The following is a 25,688-nucleotide window of genomic DNA, read 5'->3' as shown; positions in this document are numbered from 1 at the left end:
TTAAAGACAAAACACTTTTGTCAAATCAATATCTGCCCCTATTTGGGGGGTTCAAAACCTGAAGCATGTCACAACTCTGGGAGTGAATTGCCGACCCGCAGCAGTGTGTGACCTGTGCTGTTGTGTATGGTTCCACACCACTACGGTCCATGACCGGTTTATCAAAATTATTAGTAGTTAATAGGGTTGTACGATATACCGGTATTAGTATAGTACCGCGACACTAATTAATGATATTCGGTACTATACAGCCTCTAACAATAAAGATGAAGTTATAACACTGAAACACCCTCAGGAAGAGGTGCTTTAAGACATGGCTAACTCGCTAGCGGCGAACTTCCATTCGCATTAAACAGTGTTTTAGCTACTTCTAAATCACTAATCCTCGCCTCCATGGTGACAAATAAAGTACGTTTCTTACAAGTATCATCCCTGCAGGACGAGGAATAGCGTATCATGCTTCACTACACACCGTAGCTCACCGGCGTCAAAATGTAAACAAACACAATTGGTGGATCTACACCTGACATCCACTGTAATGATACCAAGTACAAGAGCGTATCTAGTCGATACTACTAGGATTCCGTCGATATTTTTCGTCATCACATCATCTTCTTTCGTTTTTTAAATTTTTTATATTATGTTTATAAACTCAGGAAATATGTCCCTGGACACATGAGGACTTTGAATATGACCAATGTATGATCCTGTAGCGACTTGGTATCGGATTGATACCCATATTTGTGGTATCATCCAAAACTAATGTAAAGTATCAAACAACAGTAGAAGAAGTGATTATTACATTTTAACAGAAATGTAGATAGAACATGTTAAAAGAGAAAGTAAGCAGATATTAACAGTAAATGAACAAGTAGATGAATAATTTATTTTCTACCACTTGTCCTTAAATGACACAATAAGTTACTGCGTATGTCAGCAGACTAATTAGGAGCCTCTGTTTGCTTACTTACTAATAAAAGACAAGTTGTCTTGTATATTCACTATTTTATTTAAGGACAAACCTGCAAAAAGAAACATATGTTTAATGTACCCTAAAATATTTTGTTCAAATTAAGCCAATAATGCAATTTTTTTATGGTCCCCTTTATTTAGAAAAGTATCGAAAAGTACCGAAAAGTATCTACAAATTTTTAATACCGGCAACAAAATATTGGTATTGGGACAACACTAGTAGTTAAATAATTTTAATCTTGCTGCTGGTAAGACTTCAATCCACAAAATAACACTAAAAATATAAATAGTCAACATCTGGCACATTTCAGTACTCAACAACACACACAGTGCAGCCGCATCAAATCACCTGTCAATCATCTGTCTCATTCATTTGCATGCATATACTGCAGTCATATCTGGAACAACATGCAAACACACAAGTTAAAATTGTACTCCCAAAAGGGCCAAATATATGCGTGCAGACACACACACGGCAGAAATATTTGTACGTGTGTGTGCGCGCTAACCGTAATAAGGCTACTTCTTATTTACTCTCGCTCTGTGTTTGGTCAGTTCTCACTGGAGCTCGCTCGTCTGCCTATGCCTGACCTACTTTCCTCCCCCCCGAAAAAGTTCAATCTGCATCTTTGCATCAGCATCATTTTGCTGGCATCCTGTCTGCCCACAAGACGCCGCTGACTCACACACACAAGCAGCACACAGCAGCTGCTTTCACCGCTTGTTCCCCATCCACGCCACAACATCCAACAATATTTGAAATATATGTTTTTATTGTTCATCCCGCTTTCTGGATGGATGAAGCAATCCTGCACAGCACGGAAACAATCTCTTTGATTGTATCCTATTTTCAAAGACTGCAGATGATTTACGGTAGTTCTTATTGTCCCTAACATGTCAAGTTTTAAGTCCCTAATTTGCTTATGGAAACATTTTGGAGTGGTTGTCATGTGACAGTCATGTGACTATAGGATCTGGCTACCACAAAATGGCAGTGTTAAAGGCTACTATAGTCTTAGTACCGTAGTGTATTTGTTCATCCTATGGTCACATATGGGATGCGAGTTGTATTACATCAGCACCGGAAGTCGTAAAATCAGCTGTAAACCTGGCGGGTTTTTTCGGGGATGAATAAGGAAGTCCTTCTTTAGCTACCGTCTTGTTTTATCATATATTGCTGCCTTTGCACCTGTCAATGTTTACTTTTGTATGCACATTAAATCAATAAAAAATTATGACTTTGGAGCAATGGTCACGGACTCTAGTATTTGGCTCTCTATTAGATGCAATGGTTTTCTGTATTGGGATCATGATTTCAATCCTAACTTGTTCACTGGTCTTCAAATGGAAGGTACTTTTCCTTGTTGATGTCTCAAGAAGGGTGAAAATACAAGAACACACACACACACACACACACACACACACACACACACACACACTCACACACACACACATTTACAGTAAACAGAGAAGTCTTTGCGGTGGTCTGAGGTGTCGTTGTAGACATTTTTCAGCTACTTGTCTTTTCTCCTTGTTTGCAGCTTCAAGTGCAAATGCGTCAGCACTCCGAGGATTATGGGTAAGACGTCTGACGAGCCAAATGACAGCCTCCTCTAGGTGTGTGCTGAGCTCCCTATAAGATTGCAATACCTGACGAAGAACGTGCATTAAAAGAAGAGAAATGGCTGATGTGTTTAAAAGGAGCTCCAGTGGGTTTTCATTGTGATGAAGATCAAATTAATCTTCCTCAAGCTGCGATCGTCTTCATCTCCATTTCACAACCTCTGAAGCTTCCTCCTTCATGCATCTTTGAGAGGCCCGATGAAGAGGAGGAGAACGTGCAAGTACGATGATGAAGAGCAAAATAACAACATTTCCAAATCTTTTATTATCCGTTTTATCAAGATTGTGTGAAATTGATCCCCTATTTTTATTCTGCATTTCTATGTTGTTGCGATGCTAAAGCATAACACAATCCTTCATTCCTGATTATGTTTTTTGATACCTTTCAAAATAAAGTGGACCATAACAAATGTCATTACTGGCTTTATTTTAACAGAAACATATGTTTCTGAATGCACTGAAAAAAACAATTTTAAAACACGTAAATAAAATGGCATTAAATAAGAGTGAACATACAAACAACTTCACTTTTAGCAGTAAGTAAGCAAACAGGTTACAAAGGCTCTTGATATTCTTATTTTATCAAATGTTTTGTACTATTTTTTTAGATGGTGTTAAATTTAGTTATTCTCATCAAAGGTGGCATTTTTTCCACAAATCCACAGTGCCATGACATGTTTTGTTGTTATTATTGTTGTTGTTATTGTCAATGGTGCTGTGTGTGCGTGTGTGTGTGTGTGTGTGTGTGTGTGTGTGTGTGTGTGTGTGTGTGTGTGTGTGTGTGTGTGAGGGGCCGTTAGGGACGTTATTCAGAGATAACTCTTACATACACTAATGAAATGCTCTCACATAAACAACTGAAATGTTTTACCCTCACACATACAACTGAAATGCTCCCATACACATGACTGAAACACTCTCATTCACACTACTGAAACGCTCTCACACAAAGAACTGACATTTTTTCTCTCACACACTACTAAAACACTCTCATTCACACTACTGAAACACTCATGCACACTACTGAAACACTCTCATACACACTACTGAAACACTTTCACATAAAGAACGGAAAAATGGTTCTGTCACGCACATGAATAAAACACTTTCAGTTTCAGTAGTGTATGAGATAATTTTAGTTGCGTGTATGAGAGAATGTCAGTAGTGTATGAGAGAGAAAAAAATCAGTAGTGTTTTTGAGAGGATTTCAGTAGTGTGTATAAAAGAAAAAAAAAATCAGTAGCGTGTATGAGAGGCTTTCACGATTGTGTGCGAGAGGATTTCATTTAAAACAGCAGGCATTTCAGTAATTTTACTTAAACCTCAAAGCCTTCCGGTTCCTATCAACAAAAATGGTCGCCCCTTTTCAGCCAAGTTGTTGGCGAACAATATGTCTGCCGAACGGCAAGTAACCGAACCGAAGCAGCAGCTTTGCTTCATAATGTACTGGCTTCAGCGGAGAATATAAGAACATTATCAAATGCAACAACAGTCGGGCAGCAGCCAATCGTTACACCCCCAACGTGTGGCTTGAACTACTAGTGGCGTGTCATTTATTCCACATCAATTAGCCATGAGTGTGTATTGAAATGTTGCCAGTCATATTAGTGAAACAAATATCTCACCTCTCTTTTGGTCACAGTAGTTTTCCTAGTGATGCAAGTTAGAGACCTGCTCTATCAAAAAGCTGCACACTGAATGTATTATGTTTTAAGTTAAGCAAGACAGACTTCTATTAAATAAATTGGTTTATTTGTATTCGGTTAAGTTAAAAAGGGAATTTATCTATTTAAGACAAAAAAAGATAATTTCTTCTGTTAATTTAGTAATTTTGCACAAAAAATATATAATTGGACAATTTGTTTCCCACGTATTCATATGAATTCAAAACCTGTGCATCTAATTACATTCTGGTTGGAGTCAGATGGTACAAACATAAATGTGTATATTGTTAGTAATCAGGTCATATAATCCACAATGGTTGAATGGAAGCAGCTCTGAAAGATCGTAAACAAGAAAAGTCAAGTTGCCTCTATTTAACCTTTGTGGATAGTATAAGACTACTTTCACACAAATAAAAAAAAGGCCAAAAGAAGTTTGGTCGACCATCCCTGCATGGTGTGCATTATTCCTATTTCAAGGAGTTGGCAACCCTAAGTTAGTGATACAGAGTTTCCCCGGGTCTGAAAAGTCTCAGATCTATGGCAAACTTGGCGTTTGTATTGCAGGGGCGCAGAAAAGTACACTATCAAATCAGCTAGTATTGTTTGTAGTGGCATAGTGTTGTTGGTGTGGTAACAGACCAGAATGTGATTCACACAGTGGCAGGCCGTGCGTTTCCCACCTAGGCCTTCAGTGATGTCTGACTTCAACGATTTCCTCTCAAAATACCATAATTGATGACCATTGCTGGAGAAATACTATACAGAAACACTTTTACGCACTACTGGGTATTGTACAAAACGGCTTATTTTCTGGCGCATTTAAAAATCAATGAACCCGCATCAGCAATTAAAACATGTCTTATGTGGTGCTGTCAAAATTTAAATTGCAAAAAACATATTAAACGGGAAAAAATAAAGAAATACAATATTTGAACTCACAATTTGTATCACCCATTGGACGCAGTATAAGCCAGTGGTACCCCTCGTCGATGCGTGTGGAAATGGCGGGCGTTTCCCCATTTCATCGCCGACATCGTCTTACAAGATGTAGTTTCTCTTTAAATATCCGTCTTGAAATCGGCCTTGCAAATCTGCCACCGAATCAACGTTTTGTTCTCCTTCTTTGTGGGTCAACACTTCCTGCTTCCTGCTAAGTTGCAACTTTGCAGGAATGACAAGTGAGTATCCAATCACAGTCTCGTTAACATCAGGCTACCTAGATAGGCTACTGTCAACAACTTGTGATCTGATTGGCTATCGCAACTGTCTCTCAACTCTATGTGTTCTCAAATGAACACATAGTTGAGTATCCCATCACAGGACGCCTAAATGTCACGTTTAACGTGAAGCCATCTCGTATCTCCATCTCGTAATCTGATTGGCTATCGCAACTGTCTATCATCATCTATGATCATGATTTGTGGTTATGTTAGGCCAGCAGAGAAGGCCTTGCTGGCCCTGACGGCACACCACTGGATTCACGTGGCGGTTCGTCAGTATCTAATCAAATCAGCTGTTCTTCTCCTGGTGTGAAATCAGTGCATGAACACAAATCTTACAGTAGATGATGTGGGTCAGTTTGGAGAAGCAGCAGGAGCACCACTGCAGGTAGTCAAACTATACATGGAACGTAACTGTTGTGTGATAGAACAGCTGCAGCTTCACACATTTATCCACTGAAGTGTAACTTAAAGATGATCATTTCAAAATGTTTACTTACTGTATCAATAAATACATCAATCAAAGTTTGTTTTTACAGCCCTTAATCACAAAAGCTTCAGGGGGTTTCCTAAACATCGAAATCCTCGAATCTCGACCCGTATATATGGCTCCCCCAAGTCTAACTTCTATGTACTAAATGTTTTTTCATCATTTCTATTATATCATAAGTCATTTCTACACTGCTGCTGCACCAGACATAATTTTATATTATTTGGCCATATTGGTTGTTTATTTTAACAGTGCCATGTTGCCATGTCTTAAAACTAACATAAATGACTGTTGTTACAGTCTGTAAATCTTCTGTTTGTTTCGCTGAAGCAATAATACACTGCATTGTATTGCTGTTATGAAATAAATCCTTTATCAGCATTTAAAGTTAAGAGTCAAGTACTTAAATAAGAAATACTGATTATACATAAACAAGTATGTATTTGCTTATTTTACATGCAGATCTCAGTCTGTTTATTTTATATTCCCTTTTTAGATGACATGTGTATCATTTAGATACACCAGTCTTATTTCAAGGTGGATTGATACCTCAGTTGAGCTTCCATTCCTCGTCACAGCCTACGATAGCTGGTGAGTTTGTGTTAAAGGGAAGGACAGAATATATTTTTCCACAATATATTTTGGGCTCAGAGAAAAAAATGCGTAAATAAAGGTGTTTGGGGGGCTTGAAGTGATAACATATGTTGAAAAGAAGACATTTGATTGAAATTTAAATATTAGTGGGTTAAATCAAACTGATATTGATAACCAGTATCAATTACTGATATAACATTGTTTGGAGTCAGTATTTTGTGATGTATTTAGTATTATGTGTTGTATTTCCTATCGCAGTAGGATTCTTACATCCTTATTTCAGAGTCAGGACACAGCTGCATGACCATTTCAACAATAAATAATCTCTGGATTCATTGAAGTTGGCTTCCAAACATAACTTCTCTCCACACTGCGTGGGGGCGGTGGTCCCTGGTTCCCTGGGCACCACGCCTACTGTTTGTGGGTTGGGCTCTCGGGGGTGATGGGGCCGTGCTCTGGCTCCCACGCACTCTGGGAGTCGAATGTATTGTACATACAAATTCACATATGCTCACATACGTACATAGGTACCTACGCTCCCACATACATACACAAATACAGTACATATTTACATACCTAAAGTTCGTACATCCACACGCACATTCAATATACAAACATACACATACTGTACATATACACTTACTGTACAAACACATATACACACTCTGTACATATACATTCACTGTACAAACACATATACACACTCTGTACATATACATTCATTGTACAAACACATATACACATTCTGTACATATACAAGTACATATGCATACTTACACTCATGCACATAATCACGTTTCATCAAACATATATTAACGTTGTTGCCCTAGGGTAAACTGGGTGTAACACATGGCACACTGACAAAGCTTAACCTATTGTTACTATAACAATCTACAAGGTTAATGTAGGTTGCTTCTCTTTCTCCCCCTCCATTTTTCTGCATTCTTTCGTATCTCAAGTTATCATTACGTATATGTATTGTTGCATTTGAACAACTGTATTGTTGATAATAAAGGTAAATTATTGGTATTGTTCATTATCAATAGCGCTATTTCTATTGGTATTTGTATTGATCGATTTGTAGTGTAATAATGCTCATTGTCATTTCTGTATTATTTTTTATTTTTCGCTAACTGCTTATTTGCTATTACTTTTACCATCATATTTGTACATGTCGTATTTGCTGATGTTGCTCTATTGTTGTTGTTGTTGTTGTTTGCTGTTGTTGTTTTTGTCTCTCTGTCTAATCCCCCTCTTGTCCCCACAATTTCCCCCTCTGTCTTCTTTTTTTGTTTCTCTTTCTATCCCCTCCTGCTCCGGCCCGGCTGCACTAAATGATAATATAAATACATTTAATAAAGTCAAATACAAATAAGGCAACAAGAGAAGTATCCTACACTTCTCTTTTGTAAAGTAAATCTGAACAGCCGACATGGGCATCTACATCAACTATATGATTTGCCTGAGAAGCTGGACAGGACAAAAAAAACAAACAAAAAAACAAAGAAATACTGATTATACATAAACAAGTATGTATTTGCTTATTTTACATGCAGATCTCAGTCTGTTTATTTTATATTCCCTTTTTACATGACATGTGTGTCATTTAGATACACCAGTCTTATTTCAAGGTGGATTGATACCTCAGTTGAGCTTCCATTCCTCGTCACAGCCTACGATAGCTGGTGAGTTTGTGTTAAAGGGAAGGACAGAATATATTTTTCCACAATATATTTTGGGCTCAGAGAAAAAAATGCGTAAATAAAGGTGTTTGGGGGGCTTGAAGTGATAACATATGTTGAAATGAAGACATTTGATTGAAATTTAAATATTAGTGGGTTAAATCAAACTGATATTGATAACCAGTATCAATTACTGATATAACATTGTTTGGAGTCGGTATTTTGTGATGTATTTAGTAATATGTGTTGTATTTCCTATCGCAGTAGGATTCTTACATCCTTATTTCAGAGTCAGGACACAGCTGCATGACCATTTCAACAATAAATAATCTCTGGATTCATTGAACTTGGCTTCCAAACATAACTTCTCTCCACACAAACATACTGTTTGGAATAATCAATATATTTTACATAGGAACAAAACCGTGTTCCACAAATGATGTGTTAAAAACAGCATCCTTGTTTTTCCATTTTTTTCGACAGGAATTGAATTTCATTTAAACATAATTGGTTTGTTGAAAATATGGATTCCATTGATTATAAAAGTTTAATAAATAACATTTCAGTGCAGCTTCTTCAGCTCTTAGTCTTCTCCATGGGATGAAAAGATGGAGTAAGATTCTCCAAACTTAATGATAGCTGCACACTAAAAAATGTCGGGTTAAAAAATAACCCGATTTTAACCCAACTGCTGGTTCAGAAAAGAATGAACCCCTTATTTGAGTTATTTTAACTCAACATTTTGGTTTAATTTTTTCAACCCAACTATTGCGTTGAATTATTTAACCAAAACATTGAGTTATGACACTTAATGTTGGGTTATTTCCAAACAAACTATTGGGTTGAATTATTGAACCCAAAAGTTGAGTTATGCTAACTCAACGTTGAGTGATTAAAAATAATGTTAATGAGATTAATCCTTAATAAAATTCCCTTCAAGAAAAAAGTAACTTTTTAATTAAAAAAAAAAGCATTTTACCCAAAAATGCCTTCCTTGTTCTAAAAATGGTTCATAATTTTGAAAACTCAGAAATTGCATGCTCTATGTTCAAATGTTTCAGTATATTGCCCGTAGTTCCTCCTCTTGATGAAATCGCAACCTTGGAATTATTAAAAAGTAGCGCTGTTGCAATCTTTTTTGTAAAATGTCGTCAAACTTCAATGAGCTTTTTCCGCCCGGGAACAAGCCATGTTGCTGACTGCGTACGTTGCGTAATGATGTCATCCCACCCAGAAGAACCGTTAAGAGAACCGCCAGACGAAATGGCATGCGATTCAAAGCAATTGATAAACTCTAAACCAGTTCTGAACGAGAACCAGTTTTCGATTCCATCCCTACAAACTAGTATTGTCCCGATACCACTAATTTGGTGCCGGTACCGGTACAAAAAGTATTTCGATACTTTTGGTACTTTTCTAAATGAAGTTGACCACAAAAAAATTCCATTATTGGCTTTATTTTAACAAAAAATCTTAGGGTACCTTAAACATATGTTTATTATTGCAATTTAGTCCTTAAATAAAAAAGTGAACATACAAGAAAATATTTATATTTCCTGACTTTATAAACATAATATGAATTTTAAAAAAACGAAAGAAGATGTTGTGATGCCAAAAATATTGACGTAATAATAATAGTATCGACTAGATACGCTATTGTACTTGGTATCATCACAGTGGATGTCGGGTGTCGATCCACCAATGGCGTTTGTTTACATGTTGACGCCGGTGAGCTACGATGTGTAGTGAAGCATGTTTAGCTATTCCTCGTCCTGCAGGGATGATACTTGTAAGAAACTTACTTTATTTTGTGGCCATGGAGGCGAGGATTAGTGATTTAGAAGTAGCTAAAACACTGCCGATGGCGGATGGACGTTAGCCGCTAGCTAGCCAGCCATGCTTTAAAGGACCTCTTCCTGAGGGCGTTTCAGTGTTATAACTTCACCTTTATCTTTAGTTTTTAAGCCAAAATGTGTTTGTTCTCCCTTTTCTGTCTACACACTGTGTCTGTTTGTAAGTACTCTGTGATTGTGTGCTGCCGAACATGCTCCTCTGCTCGTAAAACCAGCAATGACACGAAGTGAGGTCAACGCAGGCGCGGGATGGTGCGGGACCGGTACTTTTCAGAGGCGGTATAGTACCAAATATGATTCATTAGTATCACGGTACTATACTAATACCGGTATACCGTACAACCCTACTACAAACCTTAAGTGGTGTCATGTCTTTTGATCATGTTTTGTTTGGCTATGTTCTGTTTGGTTTTTGGACTCCTTTAGTTTCTGTTTACGCTCCATTGTTTTGTCACCATGGCAACCCATTAGTTTTCACCTGATTCATTTGGACTCACGCACCTGATTTGTTTGGACTTACGCACCTGTTTTCAATCATGACATATTATTTAAGCTTGTAGTTGCCAGGCAGTCGGCCTGGCGACATTACCCTTGTTACCCCTGTTACTCAAGCTTGTATTCCATGCCATTGTTCCATGCTCGTTTTTTCACGTCACAGTAAGAGTTTTCTTGGTTTTATGTCCATAGTTCTGCCTTTGTGCTAGTTTTTGTTTATACGCTAAGTTTATACCTCCGCCTTGTGCGCGCTTTTTTTTTGTTCCTTTTATAGTAATAGATTAAACATGTCTTTACCTTCAAGCCATGTCCGATGCAATTCCTTTGCATTCCGGGAAAACAAATGACACCATAGTCCACGTCGTGACAAGTGGTGACTGCAAACTCGTGCATTCTTCGGCTCTGCTCCCTTGTACTGGAGTGCATGGTACTTTTATCATCGTCTTTCATTAAATCTTGCACTCTTCCGCCCTTCCTGATTATCTCTCATGGAACTCCGATGAAACATTTATTCTTTTTGCAATTTTTACGGTTCGTACAGCTGAAAACAACACAAGCAAAGGGTTTTTTTCTTTGAGAAAGGCTAAATGGCGCCTACTGTCGTACCCATTGATAACAGATGCCGGCTTGACCACCACAAGTATTCAATGAGCCGGATGTGACGTGACGTCATTTTGAATCCAAGCAATAGCACATAATTGTGGTGCGTGTGCCTTTAAAAAAGAATTAAAACTTTACTTTCTACCTCTAACAACCAAAAAACTGTGAAAACTATGATGCTGTGCTCCAAATTTGGATTTTTTACGGAACTTGTGTGAGCCCATGGCTTTACACATATATATATATTTTGCATTCTTCTTTAGTTGCTTTATTGAGTTTACAACCCCTTGGCGCTGTTTTTTATTGTTTCTGTACTTGTTTTGAGTATTATTATTTATTTGCTTGTTTGTAAATGTTGCATATTATAAATAAAGGTTGAAAGAAAACATTATAATAATCGTGGTGCATTCAAGGACCACAGGTTAAAGCTCGAAATAGAGGCGGAACACATTTTTAAAGACAGGGCAGGCTTAACACCCAGTAGACGCACTAATAATACCAATTCTAATTATTATCCACTAATTATAATCATACATGAATCAGCTAATCTCTCCATTAAACTGTGAAGTACAGGACAACTTGACATATTCATAATCATTTAAGTGAATAATGACAGGTTGTATGAGTTTAAAACTCACATTCTGGCGACTTCATATTACATTTATTTCACTTTGTGAAAAAATTTTAAATAAAATAACAATATACGTATATATATATATATATATATATATATATATATATATATATATATATATATATATATATATATATATATATGCGTGGTTTAGGTTTATGTTTGGCAGCCTTCAGCCCTCCTAAAAAGAGCTAATGATGCCACTGGTTCAAACGCTTGATGAAAAACATTACTGATGAAACTAACACATACACATGTAACTAATGCTGTGCAGTCTTTCTGATAATGACACCATCTACTGAACTGTCGCTGATCACGATGGGGAGCTGGCACGTGTGTGGAACAAAGGATGGGAACTGGTTTATATTCACATCATCTATTAATCATACAGGCCTACTGAAATGCGATTTTCTTATTCAAACGGGGATAGCAGGTCCATTCTATGTGTCATACTTGATCATTTCGCGATATTGCCATATTTTTGCTGAAAGGATTTAGTAGAGAACATCGACGATAAAGTTCGCAAATTTTGGTCGCTGATAAAAAAGCCTTGCCTGTACCGGAAGTAGCAGACGAGTAGTGTGACGTCACAGGTTGTGGAGCTCCTCACATCTGCACATTGTTTACAATCATGGCCACCAGCAGCGAGAGCGATTCGGACCGAGAAAGCGACGATTCCCCATTAATTTGAGCGAGGATGAAAGATTTGTGGATGAGGAAAGTGAGAGTGAAGGACTAGAGGGCAGTGGGAGCGATTCAGATAGGGAAGATGCTGTGAGAGGCGGGTGGGACCTGATATTCAGCTGGGAATGACTAAAACAGTAAATAAACACAAGACATATATATACTCTATTAGCCACAACACAACCAGGCTTATATTTAATATGCCACAAATTAATACCGCATAACAAACACCTCCCCCCTCCCGTCCATATAACCCGCCAATACAACTCAAACACCTGCACAACACACTCAATCCCACAGCCCAAAGTACCGTTCACCTCCCCAAAGTTCATACAGCACATATATTTCCCCAATGTCCCCAAAGTTACGTACGTGACATGCACATAGCGGCACACACGTACGGGCAAGCGATCAAATGTTTGGAAGCCGCAGCTGCATGCGTACTCACGGTACCGTGTCTGCGTATCCAACTCAAAGTCCTCCTGGTAAGAGTCTCTGTTGTCCCAGTTCTCCACAGGCCAATGGTAAAGCTTGACTGTCATCTTTTGGGAATGTAAACAATGAAACACCGGCTGTGTTTGTGTTGCTGCAGCCGCCCGCAATACACCGCTTCCCACCTACAGCTTTCTTCTTTGCTGTCTCCATTGTTCATTGAACAAATTGCAAAAGATTCATCAACACAGATGTCCAGAATACTGTGGAATTTTGCGATGAAACAGACGACTTAATAGCTGGCTGCCATGCTGTCTCAAAATGTCCTCAACAATCCGCGACGTCACGCGCTGACGTCATCATACCGAGACGTTTTCAGCAGGATATGTCGTGCAAAATTTAAAATGGCACTTTAGTAAGCTAACCTGGCCGTATTGGCATGTGTTGCAATGTTAAGATTTCATCATTGATATATAAACTATCAGACTGCGTGGTCGGTAGTAGTGGGTTTCAGTAGGCCTTTAAAAGTCAAAAACATAATAAGGTGTTTACATGTGTTTTAAAAAACTAGCTTTAAAGTTAAAGTTAAAGTGCCACTGATAGTCACATGCACACTAGGTGTGGGGAAATTACCCTCTGCATTTGACCCATCCCCTTGTTCCACCCCCTGGGAGGTGAGGGGAGCAGTGAGCAGCAGCGGTGGCCGCGCTCGGGAACCATTTTGGTGATTTTACCAATTAAAGTAAAAAAAATAGTTTTTTAATGCATTCCAAAGTACCGAGTGTGTGTATGTGTGGCGATGATGTTAATTCTAGGGTGTGTAGGGGCCCTTCAAGAGTCTAATAATAACAAATAAATAGACTAAATAGGGCCACAAACAAAATCTTGTTAAGGGTCACAAAACGCCTGCAGCCGTTCCTGTTTGCCAGACTAAACGGCACATTTTCCATGAGCTAGCAACGAAGAAATTTGGGTGCTCAGCTTCCACTCTTTACCGCTGCCTGTTGACACAATGAGGCCAGTGTGCCTCGTTTCTTCCTTCGTCTTTGCTCATTTCATTTGTGCATATTTGCTTTGTTGTTGTTGTCGCTGGCAGCTGCACACTTGTGATCGCGGCTTCATTTAAAAAAAAATTCTTTATATGCTTCAAACGCTGTTTTGGCTCACACACACAAAAAAAAAAAAAAAGCTGCAATAAAACTTCTCCTCACTGATCACCTCCCTGAGGACCTTCTCCTTCTCACTAATAAACAAGTGAGATGTATGACTTGTAGTTATACATCTGCTCAATAGGGGTCACTACAGCCTCTGTTTTTCCATCCATCCATCCATCCATCCGTTTTCTACCGCTTGTCCCTCTCAGGGTCACGGGGGGGTGCTGGAGCCTATCTCAGCTGCATTCGGGCGGAAGGCGGCGTACACCCTGGACAAGTCGCCACCTCATCACAGGGCCAACACAGATAGACAGACAACATTCACACTCACATTCACACACTGGGGCCAATTTAGTGTTGCCAATAAACCTATCCCCAGGTGCATGTCTTTGGAGGTGGGAGGAAGCCGGAGTACCCGGAGAGAACCCACGCAGTCACAGGGAGAACATGCAAACTCCACACAGAAAGACCCCGAGCCTGGGGATCGAACCCAGTACCTTTGTGATGTGAGCCACATGCACTAACCCCTGTTGCACTGTGCTGCCTCCTTTTTTCTTAATTCTGCTATATTGTTAGCTTCTTGGGCTTCGTCTCATTCATTGATACTTACTTTTCACAATGCAACGGTAGCCCGTGAACTCACTGCAGCGCCACAAGTGGGCCTCCGCTTCATTATTCATCAGCATTCAGGGCAGATGTCAACTTTCAGCAACCCCACTCCCCAATAATGGCTAAACGGAAGGTGGGCGGTGAGAACAGGGGGTTTCAAGCCAGGTGGGAGGCAGAGTACATGTTCACGGAGGTAAAAGGCAAATCTGTGTGGAGAAAGTGCGGCTGTAATAAAATAATATAATCTAAGAAGGCACTATGAAACATCTAAGAAACACAAAGACAAAGACAAGAATATGGACACGAAACAAAGGCTACAGAAGGTGGACAAATTAAAACTAAATCTTAAGGCCCCTTTTCACAAAAGCCACATCACAAAGCTATGGTGTCGTTTTGATAACTGACACCATGTTTAATTATAATTGGAATATTTATTATTTATATTATTATTTATATTGGAATACAGACTTACTCAGTGGCTTAGTGGTTAGAGTGTCCGCCCTGAGATCGGTAGGTCGTGAGTTCAAACCCCGGCCAAGTCATACCAAAGACTATAAAAATGGGACCCATTACCTCCCTGCTTGGCACTCAGCATCAAGGGTTGGAATTGGGGTTTGAATCACCAAAAATTTCCCGGGCGCAGCCACCGCTGCTGCCCACTGCTCCCCTCACCTCCCAGGGGCTGAACAAGGGGATGGGTCAAATGCAGAGGACATATTTCACCACACCTAGTGTGTGTGTGTGTGACAATTATTGTTACTTTAACTTTAACTTTAATTTGAATGATAAATGAATGTGTTGTGGCAGTATGCGGATTTAACCAATGTGGTGGTTTGTGGTGGCTTTTCCAAACATTTGTAATGAACTGCCAACGTTAGAATGCTAAACAGGAAGTGCTTAAAGTTTAATGGCTTTGTAAAAACACTGAGACAAAAGTCTAAATTTATTGTGTTCTTCATGGTGATTTTGAACCTGCATCATTTTTTTTTCCTCAGAGTTTTCAACTTACGTCAAGTGTTTTGCCAAGAGGATTACTTGTAGTATGTGCATTTTCAGAATGCGCTGTTCTATTTTTTGGACTAAGTAGGACAAAGAAAAGCATCTGAAGTTGTGTTTATTTTTAAGTTATTATGCCATGTTTTTACCAGTCCGGCCCGTGTGGGAATAGATTTTCCTTCATGCGGCCCTTGAGCTAAAATGAGTGTGACACCCCTGGCATAGAGGAACCGTTGCAGCAGGACCGAATCAGCTCAACGTTTCAAACAGAAGTGGAGCCTTTCTGCCTGGCGGGCGGTACGAGCTGTATGTGTGCTTAGGTTTTATTGAACAAGTCATTCAATTTAAAAAAAACAACTTCCTAAAGCATTGCATGACACGACATAAACAGTGTGTCATTGTGGTCATTTTGTACTCACAAGATTATTTTATGACTTCAATAAATAATTTATTGTGATATTCTTCTTATTCTGTCTCGCGCTTTATTTCAGCATCTCCCCCCCCCTTTTCCCGCCCACCATCTTGTTTCCCTCTTGCGGCAGCCGGTATAAATAGGCCTCCTACTGGCGTGCTAATTAATCTCTGGTGACAAAATCAAAGAAGGTGCATCTGCATTGCTGAGAGGAGTGGAGGGGAAGGGGCTCAGTGCAGGAAAAGGCGGGATGCAGACAGGAAATAACACGTTATGTGGGGCAGCAGACGGAATCCTTTAAAAGCAATAGGGTTCTTGCGTCGTCAGCGATTAATTTCAGAAATCACGCTAACAGCATAGCGGTAAGTTCCATAAGTTAACAGTGATATGTGTTTACCGGTCATTTGAAAATAAGGGAGATTTCCCAAAAATAAGGGAAACACATATAGACAATAAATCTAATTTTTTTGTTTTACAGTCCATATACAGTATGTTGACAAGTATACAAAGGATGGAGCTGTAGTGCGATCACATCCTTTCTCAAAGTTATTTCTGCACAACTGTCGCTTTGCACGTACTTTTCAGACGGCAAAAAGACCATGCAGAACAGTTGTAATCTTGTTGAATCACACTGTTTGTGTTAAATGATTACATTTGCATTTTCTCCTCCCAGTATAGTGGGCGTTCTGATGATCTGCATATATGTTGGATCAAGGGTCCCCAAAGTACGACCCGCTGGCCGGATCTGACCCCCCAGCGTCTAAAACAGTGGTTCTTAACCTAGGTTCGATCGAACCCTAGGGGTTCGGTGAGTCGGCCTTTAGGGGTTCGGCATAGCCTCCGCCACAGAGGTAAAGACACATCCGAATTATCGTGTAAATAAAATCTTCTCCCTATCAGCGTATTATGGATACCTCCATACAATGTTCCCTCTAATTTTCCATCTGATTTGCAGGTTGTTTGATTGATTGATTGAAACTTTTACTAGCAGATTGCAAAGGAAGAAAATACATTATATGAAACAGTACAGTTTACACAGTACAGTACATATTCCGTACAATTGACCACTGAATGGTAACACCCGAATAAGTTTTTCAACTTGTTTAAGTCGGGGTCCACGTTAATCAATTCATGGTGATGTGTGTAAGGTGTGTAATTTGTTGTGAGTTCATGCACTGTGTTGGTTTTGTTCTGTGAACAAGGTGATGTTCATGCACGGTACATTTTGTGCACCAGTAAAAAAACATGACTTTTTCTTGAATTTGAAAAAAAAAAACATTTTATTTTTCACTAAAGGGTTCGGTGAATGCACATATGAAACTGGTGGGGTTCGGTACCTCCAACAAGGTTAAGAACCACTGGTCTAAAATCCGGCCCGTGAGAAGTCCCAAGTTTACATTTTTTATTTATTTTTTATTTTTTTGTAATTATTATTTTTTTAAATCTGTCCTTTCTAATCCATTTTCTACCGCTTGTTACTCTTGGTGTCTCCTAGCCGCTCAGGCAAATCATATTGTCTAAAAATGCAATTTCCCATCGATAACGTGACAAATCATCACGTTCGGGATATATATATATATATATATATATATATATATATATATATATATATATATATATATATATATACATACAGTACAGGCCAAAAGTTTAGACACATCTTCTCATTCAATGCGTTTTCTTTATTTTCATGACTATTTATATTGTAGATTGTCACTGAAGGCATCAAAACTATGAATGAACACATGTGGAGTTATGTACTTAACAAAAAAAGGTGAAATAACTGAAAACATGTTTTATATTCTAGTTTCTTCAACATAGCCACCCTTTGCTCTGATTTTTTTTTTTTGCACACTCTTGGCATTCTCTGGATGAGCTTCAAGAGGTAGTCACCTGAAATGGTTTTCACTTCACAGGTGTGCTTGAAGCTCATTGAGAGGATGCCAAGAGTGTGCAAAGCAGTAATCAGAGCAAAGGGTGGCTATTTTGAAGAAACTAGAATATAAATGTTTTCAGTTATTTCACCTTTTTTAGTTAAGTACATAACTCCACGTGTGTTCATTTATAGTTTTGATGCCTTCAGTGACAATCTACAATGTAAATAGTCATGAAAATAAAGAAAATGAATGAATGAATGAGAAGGTGTGTCTAAATTTTTGGCCTGTACTTTATATCTATATTTACACACAGCCCAGCCCCTGGGCAGATTTTTTTTAACCCAATGCGGCCCCCGAGTCAAAAAGTTTGGGGACCCCTATTCTAGATACTCAGGAAGACAGGCACGCTGCATGGATTGCACTATTTATTTTGCTCACTTTAGAGAAGCAATCCTATGCCCACAAGATTACTAGATCATCTTTGCGTGCGCTATCAAGTTTGCACATGGTTTAATACTCGCACACCTTTAATAGATCAGGCCCAAAGTGTAAGTGCGGAAGAGTGCGAATTGGGACACGGCCAAAGCAAGCTGTAGGAAAGAGGATCTCCTAAAGCAAGCTCCACTTGGTTGTCAGTGATGTGCATTCATTAACATAAAAAAACATTAGATTCACATCTACTATGTAAATAGAATAAAAGCAACACATTATATGACTGCTAACATTTCAACAGTCCGATACATTTGTCCAATTAGTTCTCATAGTGTAAAAGGTTGACAAAACTAAACGCTTGCTGGGTTTCATGGAAATCACGACACTGTGAACTTTTCACCGAAATGTCAGCGCTTATTGGAAGCGAAGTTACTTCTGTCCGCCTCCTCGTCATAAGCAGGAGATGAGCATCTCTCTAACCGCCAAGTCATTTCCCTACAAGATGATACTTAGTGGGATTCAAACCTGCAACCCCTCGAGTGACGTGGTAAAGTGAAGAACACAACTGCCCCGTAACTGTTAACACAACACAAATATTTACACTTTCTTCTTTTATGCCTGGAATAAATCAAGGTTTGTTTTAGGAAGACAAGAACGATCACAGTTTTGACATTAACAGGAAATAAGAAGTGTGTAAATATTCAGTCCAGTCAATATCCAGTCAAATTGTGCCAATTCACGCAAATTCAGCCAATCTCTGGGAACTATGCGGAGCCTCGCAACTTTGTCCAATGTCTGAAACCTTTCTGCACGTTTGGTCAACCACCGTCATTTCCCCAAATCTAGTTTGTCTCCAATGAGCATGCAACTGTCTAATTAAAACTTATGTTTGTTTCTTGTATAGACAAAGTAAAAACAACAGCATGTAACAATAAATCAACTCTTTATTAAATGAACGGCACAGTTGCCGTCTTCCCCCGTAGTTCAGACCTATTTCCTGTTACTGTCTGCAGTGTTAAGCTTCCTGTACAGACTCACTTGGTGCCAAAACATAAATCAAGGTAAGCAGAGCCTTTTGTAAAATCCGCATTAGGAGTCTGTCCTGAAGAGTGCAAGAGACGTTCAATCCTCAATGTGTCATCCCGGACGAGCCCCCAAATTGTTGCGTCCGACCAGTCTTCCTCTCAGGGAATAAAAGACACTGGTCAATCCCAAGTTCTTTTGAATGACATATATGTTGAGTAAGAAGGATCACCAAGACAGAATAGCAATATTACCAAGTTTTACTAAAGCTTTAGGAGACCAGTCCTTACAAATGCGGTAATAGAAGCATCAAGAAGCGGTCTAAAAATTAAACGTTAAGAGTCAGCAGGGAAGAACATTAAACACAGGAAAACAATGCAAAACCCCTAAAAACATTCACAACACATCATGACAATAGTCTCTCATTTGCCAACAAAAAAATTGCGCTAAAGATCGCTCTCAACAGTACGGTACACAAATGCTCCTAACGTGCGGGGGTAAATGTGTTGGAACATAAATGAATGTTTAAGATGGGCAGACCCTTTTCAAGTGTGAAACATACAGGGAGAATGTCTGCAACTTGTGGATGACAGCAGACAGCAAACAATAAGTAAGCCTTTGGTGATGTTTCTTCCTGTAGTTATCAATAATTAGTATGTTATTCGTTATAAAGAATTTAAAGAGTGCAGTGATTTCACAATGGGCTCAGCCCATTTGCTTTTACTGCCATCTAGTGTCTACTTTACAGTAGAAGCATTTAAGTCCCATCGTAAAACTCATTTGTATATGCTAGCCTTAAAATAGACCCCCCTTATAGACCAGTTGATCTGCCATCTATTTTCTGCACTGCCCCCCTCTCCTGCGTGGAGAGGTTATTAGGTGACCACAGATGTTAGCTGTTCAAAGTTGGAACCCGGGGTGGACCACTCATCTGTGCATCAGTTGGGGACGTCTCTGCGCTGCTGACTTGTCTCCACTCAAGATGATCCCCTGCTGGCCCCACTATGGACTGGACTCTCACATTGTTAACTAGATCCACTCGACGTCCATTGCATTGGTCGCCCGGGGGTAGGGGGGTCGCCACATCTGCGGTCCCCTCCAAGGTTTTACATTGTATCCCATTGGGTTGAGTTTTTTTCTTGCCCTGATGTGGGATTTGAGCCGAGGATGTCGTTGTGGCTTGTGCAGCCCTTTGAGACACGTGTGATTTAGGGCTATATAAATAAACTTTGATGGATTGATTGATACTTTTAAGTCTGTGTGGTATAAAACAAGTAAAACATCAACACAGTTTTTGTTTTCCAATTTCCATTGCAATGCTGTGTTTTCTTAGGTTGATGTTACAAGGAACATGTCAAACAATAATAACAAACTACCCAAAAATCCAGTTATTGGAAAAAAAAATAATCGCAACTTTTTGAAAAAAGAGCCCCGAATTTTGGGGTTTTGGGTCACAATCACAAAAAAAGCAACTACTTACTGTAAGGACTAAAAATGCCGATCGTCATTTCTGGTAGGTAATCAAAATGGGAGCACTTACGTAAGTATTCCATTTGTTTTAGCGATTATTATGAGAGCAAAAATGCTTCAAAAAGTTTACCTAAACTTTTAAAAAAAACATATTTTTTATGGACCCTGTTGATGTTAGCCAATCCGACGGTCAAAGGTCTTCAAAGGTTTGGCTGATGACCAACACTTAACAAGTTTGTCACTGACAGAAAAACGGTCAGTTAGAAAAATGTATCAAATTGTCTTTAGAATGTTCTCATTAAGAGTGGTACCAACGTGGCCTCACCAGGCCGAAAGGCGGCGGTTTGTCCCCGTTTCCTTCCCTTTGCTCTCCGTCTCTAGGCTTGACTTCAAAGCCGGAGATCCCCCGATCCATAAATAAATCATCAGAGAGGACCGGAGGGAAGAAGAAGAGCGCGTCTCAGACAAACTGACAAACACCGGCAGCCGCGCGAGAGTCGCTCTGTCACGAAAAAAAGCGCAAGAAATGGATAAGAAAGGGTTTTGGATTAATCATTTAGCAGCCTCCGCCCTGAAAACCAATCCGTAGGTTAGCAATATGCAATATGAGGAGACCTTTTAAACATGTTTTTAATATCTCGACGTAAAAGAACGCATATGTCGTCAAAGTATTATTGAAACATGACTGAATGTATTTAAAAAAGACATGCACATCTTTGTAAGCATCAACACAATCAAAGTTGGAGCTATGTAAACCACGGCGCGGACGTGAAGATGGTGAAAAAGTCAATGAAAGTTCGGACTGAATAGTTGGACAGGGAGTCTACCTTTCTGCAGCAGCAGCCTCCTCTTCAGTATGGCCTGGAGAAAAAGCATGTTCATCTCTTGCTGTTTTCCAGACGGGATTCAGAGGTTCTCTCCTCATGGAAGAGCGGAGGAGAAAGAAGGTGGCATAACTTCTGTCTGCACCCCTCAACCCTCCGCTCCTCTTCCTCTCTCTCTCCCTGCCTCCTCCTCCCTGCCCTAAAAGCTGCAATCTCGTTTATTTGGGTTTTGTCTGCGGCTTCCAGTCTGACATAAGGACTTCATAACGTTCTCCTTCTCTTCTGTATTCACTTTTTCACTGCACCATCTCGCTCAGGTTCCTCTTTCTCTTATGATTATGCAAAAAAAGTAGCGGCTTAAAGCCTTCAGGACTTTTAATGCCCCACTCCCCCCCCCCCTTTTGGTGCCATGGTGTCTGGTGAGCAGGGGAGTGGCGGGTCTGCATGGGGCAAGGTGATGAAAGTACTGCGGCATTGTATGTTAGCAAGTGACAGAGCATAATGATCCACCAGCACTGAGTCAAGAGTGTGGACGAGATACCAGGAGACAGGACAGTACACCAAGAAAAGTGGAGTTGGGTCCCAAATGGTCTGGGGAAGCAAAGACCTACACCTGTTAGCCATGCACAGGTACTCTGCAGCAGAAGATGATCCTCAAACCTACAAAGGTGTGGTTGGATGCCAACTAGCTTAGCTGCAATGCTAAGTAAACCTCATTCCGTTTGGGATGCGTGATATAGCATATAACTTATACCGCGATATTTAGAAATAGAAGAAAGAAAGAAATAGGTAAAGTAAGAACGAATATAAAATACAAATGCATTTCAGTTTTACGAGTTAAATGGTGGAACAAGCTCAGTGATGATTTGAAGACATGTAGTTCTTTGTTAAGGTTTAAGAAAACCTTGAAAGGTGAAATAATTGAAAATGATAAAATATAGTAACAATTACTTTCATCCCATTGATTTTTTGAACGTTGATGTTCCAGGTAATCTTATTTTCAGTTAATGTATAGGATAGGCAAATATAAGCTTTGGATTCAGCCTATTCCTTTTTCGTTTATTCTTAATCTTTCTTTTTGTGTGTACATGTGTATGATTGTTAAATATGTATAATCTGTACTCTTAAATTGATCACACAAAATGGTTGATGGTTGATTATATGACCGAAATAAACGTATTTCATTCATGCATATATATTGCAGCCTCTTGCGACAACAATATTTGATTTGGATTTTTATTAAGGATCCCCATTAGCTGGTTGCCACAACAACCCACTAGTCTTCCTGGGGTCCACAAACTCAATACAATTACAAGTAAAAGCATATAGTTATAACTACACAATACAGACACAAATACAAATCATCAACAAGCAATTTACAGTCTCAGAATATTAGTTACCATATAAATATAATTACACCATACAAAACCAAACAAAAAGCATCAACACGCAAACTAACAGACTCAGATAAAATATTAGTTTCCTTTTAAAAACCTGTTTACTTTCAATGCCGGTGAGAATTCGAGGCAGGTTATTCCAGAGCGATACATATCTATAAATAACATATTTCCGCAATGCATTCTTCCTGGGACAAGGGAGTACTAAATGACCCTCACTAGACGCCCTGGTATTATGATTATGCATAGCGCTACTGTAAACTATTTGGGCCGTGAGAAAAGCAGGAGTTTTACTACTGGTTACTGATTTGAACAATATTAGAGTATTAGCTGACAACCTGCACTGTTAGCCAGGAAAGAAAAGCATGCATTTGGTTAACATTGGTTCTTAGTGAACAACCCAGAACCAGCCGTGCTGCCCTATTCTGGACGATCTGGAGCTTACTGATCTCACCGCTTGCAGCAGACGCCCAGACTGTAGAACAATAGTCCAAATGACACGCGACTAAACTCTTAACAATCTGACAATATATATCCATCCATCCATTTTCTACCGCTTGTCCCTTTTGGGGTTGCGGGGGTGCTGGAGCCTATCTCAGCTGCATTTGGGCGGAAGGCGGGGTACACCCTGGACAAGTCGCCGCCTCATCGCAGGACCAACACAGATAAACAGACAACATTCACACTCACATTCACACAATTTAGTGTTGCCGATCAACCTAACCTTTGGAGGTGGGAGGAAGCCGGAGTATATATATCACGATATGTTATTTGGCATATTAATGATAATAACTGGGTTGCAATCATGTGGCCTAGAGGGCACATCAGGGCAATTCTAGGTTTCAGGCAAAGGTCTACAGCAGTGGTCACCAACCTTTTCAAGCCCAATATCCCTGGTCTCAGACAAAAATCAAAGCAAGATTTACCCGTGCGTTACCTACCGGTATATATATACAGTATACAGTACAGGCCAAAGGTTTGGACACACCTTCTCATTCAATGTATTTTCTTTATTTTCATGACTATTTACATTGTAGATTGTCACTGAAGGCATCAAAACTATGAATGAACACACATGGAGTTATGTACTTAACAAAAAAAAGGTGAAATAACTGAAAACATGTTTCTTCAAAATAGCTACCGTTTGCTCTGATTACTGCATTGCACACTCTTGGCATTCTCTCGATGAGCTTCAAGAGGTTGTCACCTGACATGGTTTTCACTTCACAGGTGTGCTTGAAGCTCATCGGGAGAATGCTAAAAGTGTGCAAAGCAGTAATCTGAGCAAAGGGTGGCTATTTTAAAGAAACTAGAATATAAAACATGTTTTCAGTTATTTCACCTTTGTTTGTTCAGTACATAACTCCACATGTGTTCATTCATAGTTGTGATGCCTTCAGTGACAATCTACAATGTAAATAGTCATGAAAATAAAGAAAATACATTGAATGAGAAGGTGTGTCCAATTTTTTTGCCTGTACTGTATATATACTGTGTTCCAAATTAAGCTTCCCGACCACTAACCAGAGGCAGGTGAACATAATCAGCACCCATGGCAACTAGGAACACGAACCCAGGGGTGCTGAAAACAGAACTATGAAAGTCTTAAACTAAAACAAAACATGATCCGGGCAACGGATCATCACAGTACCCCCCACCCCTTCAAGGACAGATTCCAGACGTCCCCAGGAAAAAACAAAAAAACAGAACAAGTTCAAAAGTCACGGGAGAGCGCAGGGAGGATTTGGTGGTGGGTTGCCAGGCCAAATGTCGCTGAATCCACCAGAGATGAGTCAGGTGGCAGCGGCGAGTCGAACGCCACTGCATCAGGCAAGGCGGGCGACCACGGAATGGCCATATCCGTCGAGAAGGCGGACACGAGTGGCGCCAGGACCTTAGCAGCCGAAGAGTCTTATGCCTAAGTCCTGGGCCAAACGGAGTCGATGGGGACCAGAGAACCGTCAGGACCCCACATCAAACTGTTAATCTCCTCGGGAGAAAAGCAGAGCGTCTCTGCTTCCATCACTTTAAGCACCAGCCACGTCTCTTCGTCCAACTCTTCCATGTCCGTTGTGGAAAAACTTCTTGCTGGCTGTTTTCTGTTACGGACTGTAATCAGACCAATGTGGTCCGTAAATTATACAATGTGCTCGTCTCCACCAAGACCAGTAGTACCTAGAGTTGTATCGATACCAATATTTTGGTACTGGTACCAAAAGGTATTTCGATACTCTTAGGTACCTTTCGATATTTTTTTATAAATAAAGGGGACCACAAAACATGGCATTATTGGCTTTACTTTAACAAACAATCTTACGATACATTAAACATATGTTTCTTATTGCAAGTTTGTCTTTAAATAAAATAGTGAACATACAAGACAACTTGTATTTTATTAGTAAGTAAGCAAACAAAGGCTCCTAATTTAGTCTGCTGACATAAGCAGTAACATATTGTGTCATTTAGCATTCTATTTTTTTGTGAAAACTATCAAGGACAAGTGGTAGAAAATGTATTATTAATCTACCGGTACTTTTTGGAGCCGGTATAG

General features: G+C 39.5%; 1 protein-coding gene across 7 annotated transcripts in view; it reads right to left on the bottom strand.

The window, feature by feature from the left end:
- grip2b (glutamate receptor interacting protein 2b) overlaps positions 1–25,688 on the bottom strand; it is a 382,378-nt gene that overhangs the window by 98,897 nt on the left and 257,793 nt on the right. For 2 of the 7 annotated variants that reach the window (XM_061932427.1, XM_061932430.1), the window contains exon 1: positions 21,744–21,888. The exons of the other annotated variants lie outside the window; for them this stretch is intronic. In XM_061932427.1, coding sequence (XP_061788411.1) covers positions 21,744–21,798 — 55 coding nt within the window. In that variant the 5' untranslated portion in view covers positions 21,799–21,888. Of the gene's footprint in view, positions 1–21,743; positions 21,889–25,688 lie in introns of those variants that run through there. 7 annotated transcript variants of the gene reach the window in all.

Source organism: Nerophis lumbriciformis, linkage group LG38 (assembly GCF_033978685.3).
Source record: "Nerophis lumbriciformis linkage group LG38, RoL_Nlum_v2.1, whole genome shotgun sequence".
In the NCBI taxonomy this organism is placed as follows: domain Eukaryota; kingdom Metazoa; phylum Chordata; class Actinopteri; order Syngnathiformes; family Syngnathidae; genus Nerophis; species Nerophis lumbriciformis.
Note: the sequence above shows the minus strand (reverse complement) of the source record. Positions and strands in the feature narration are given on the sequence as shown.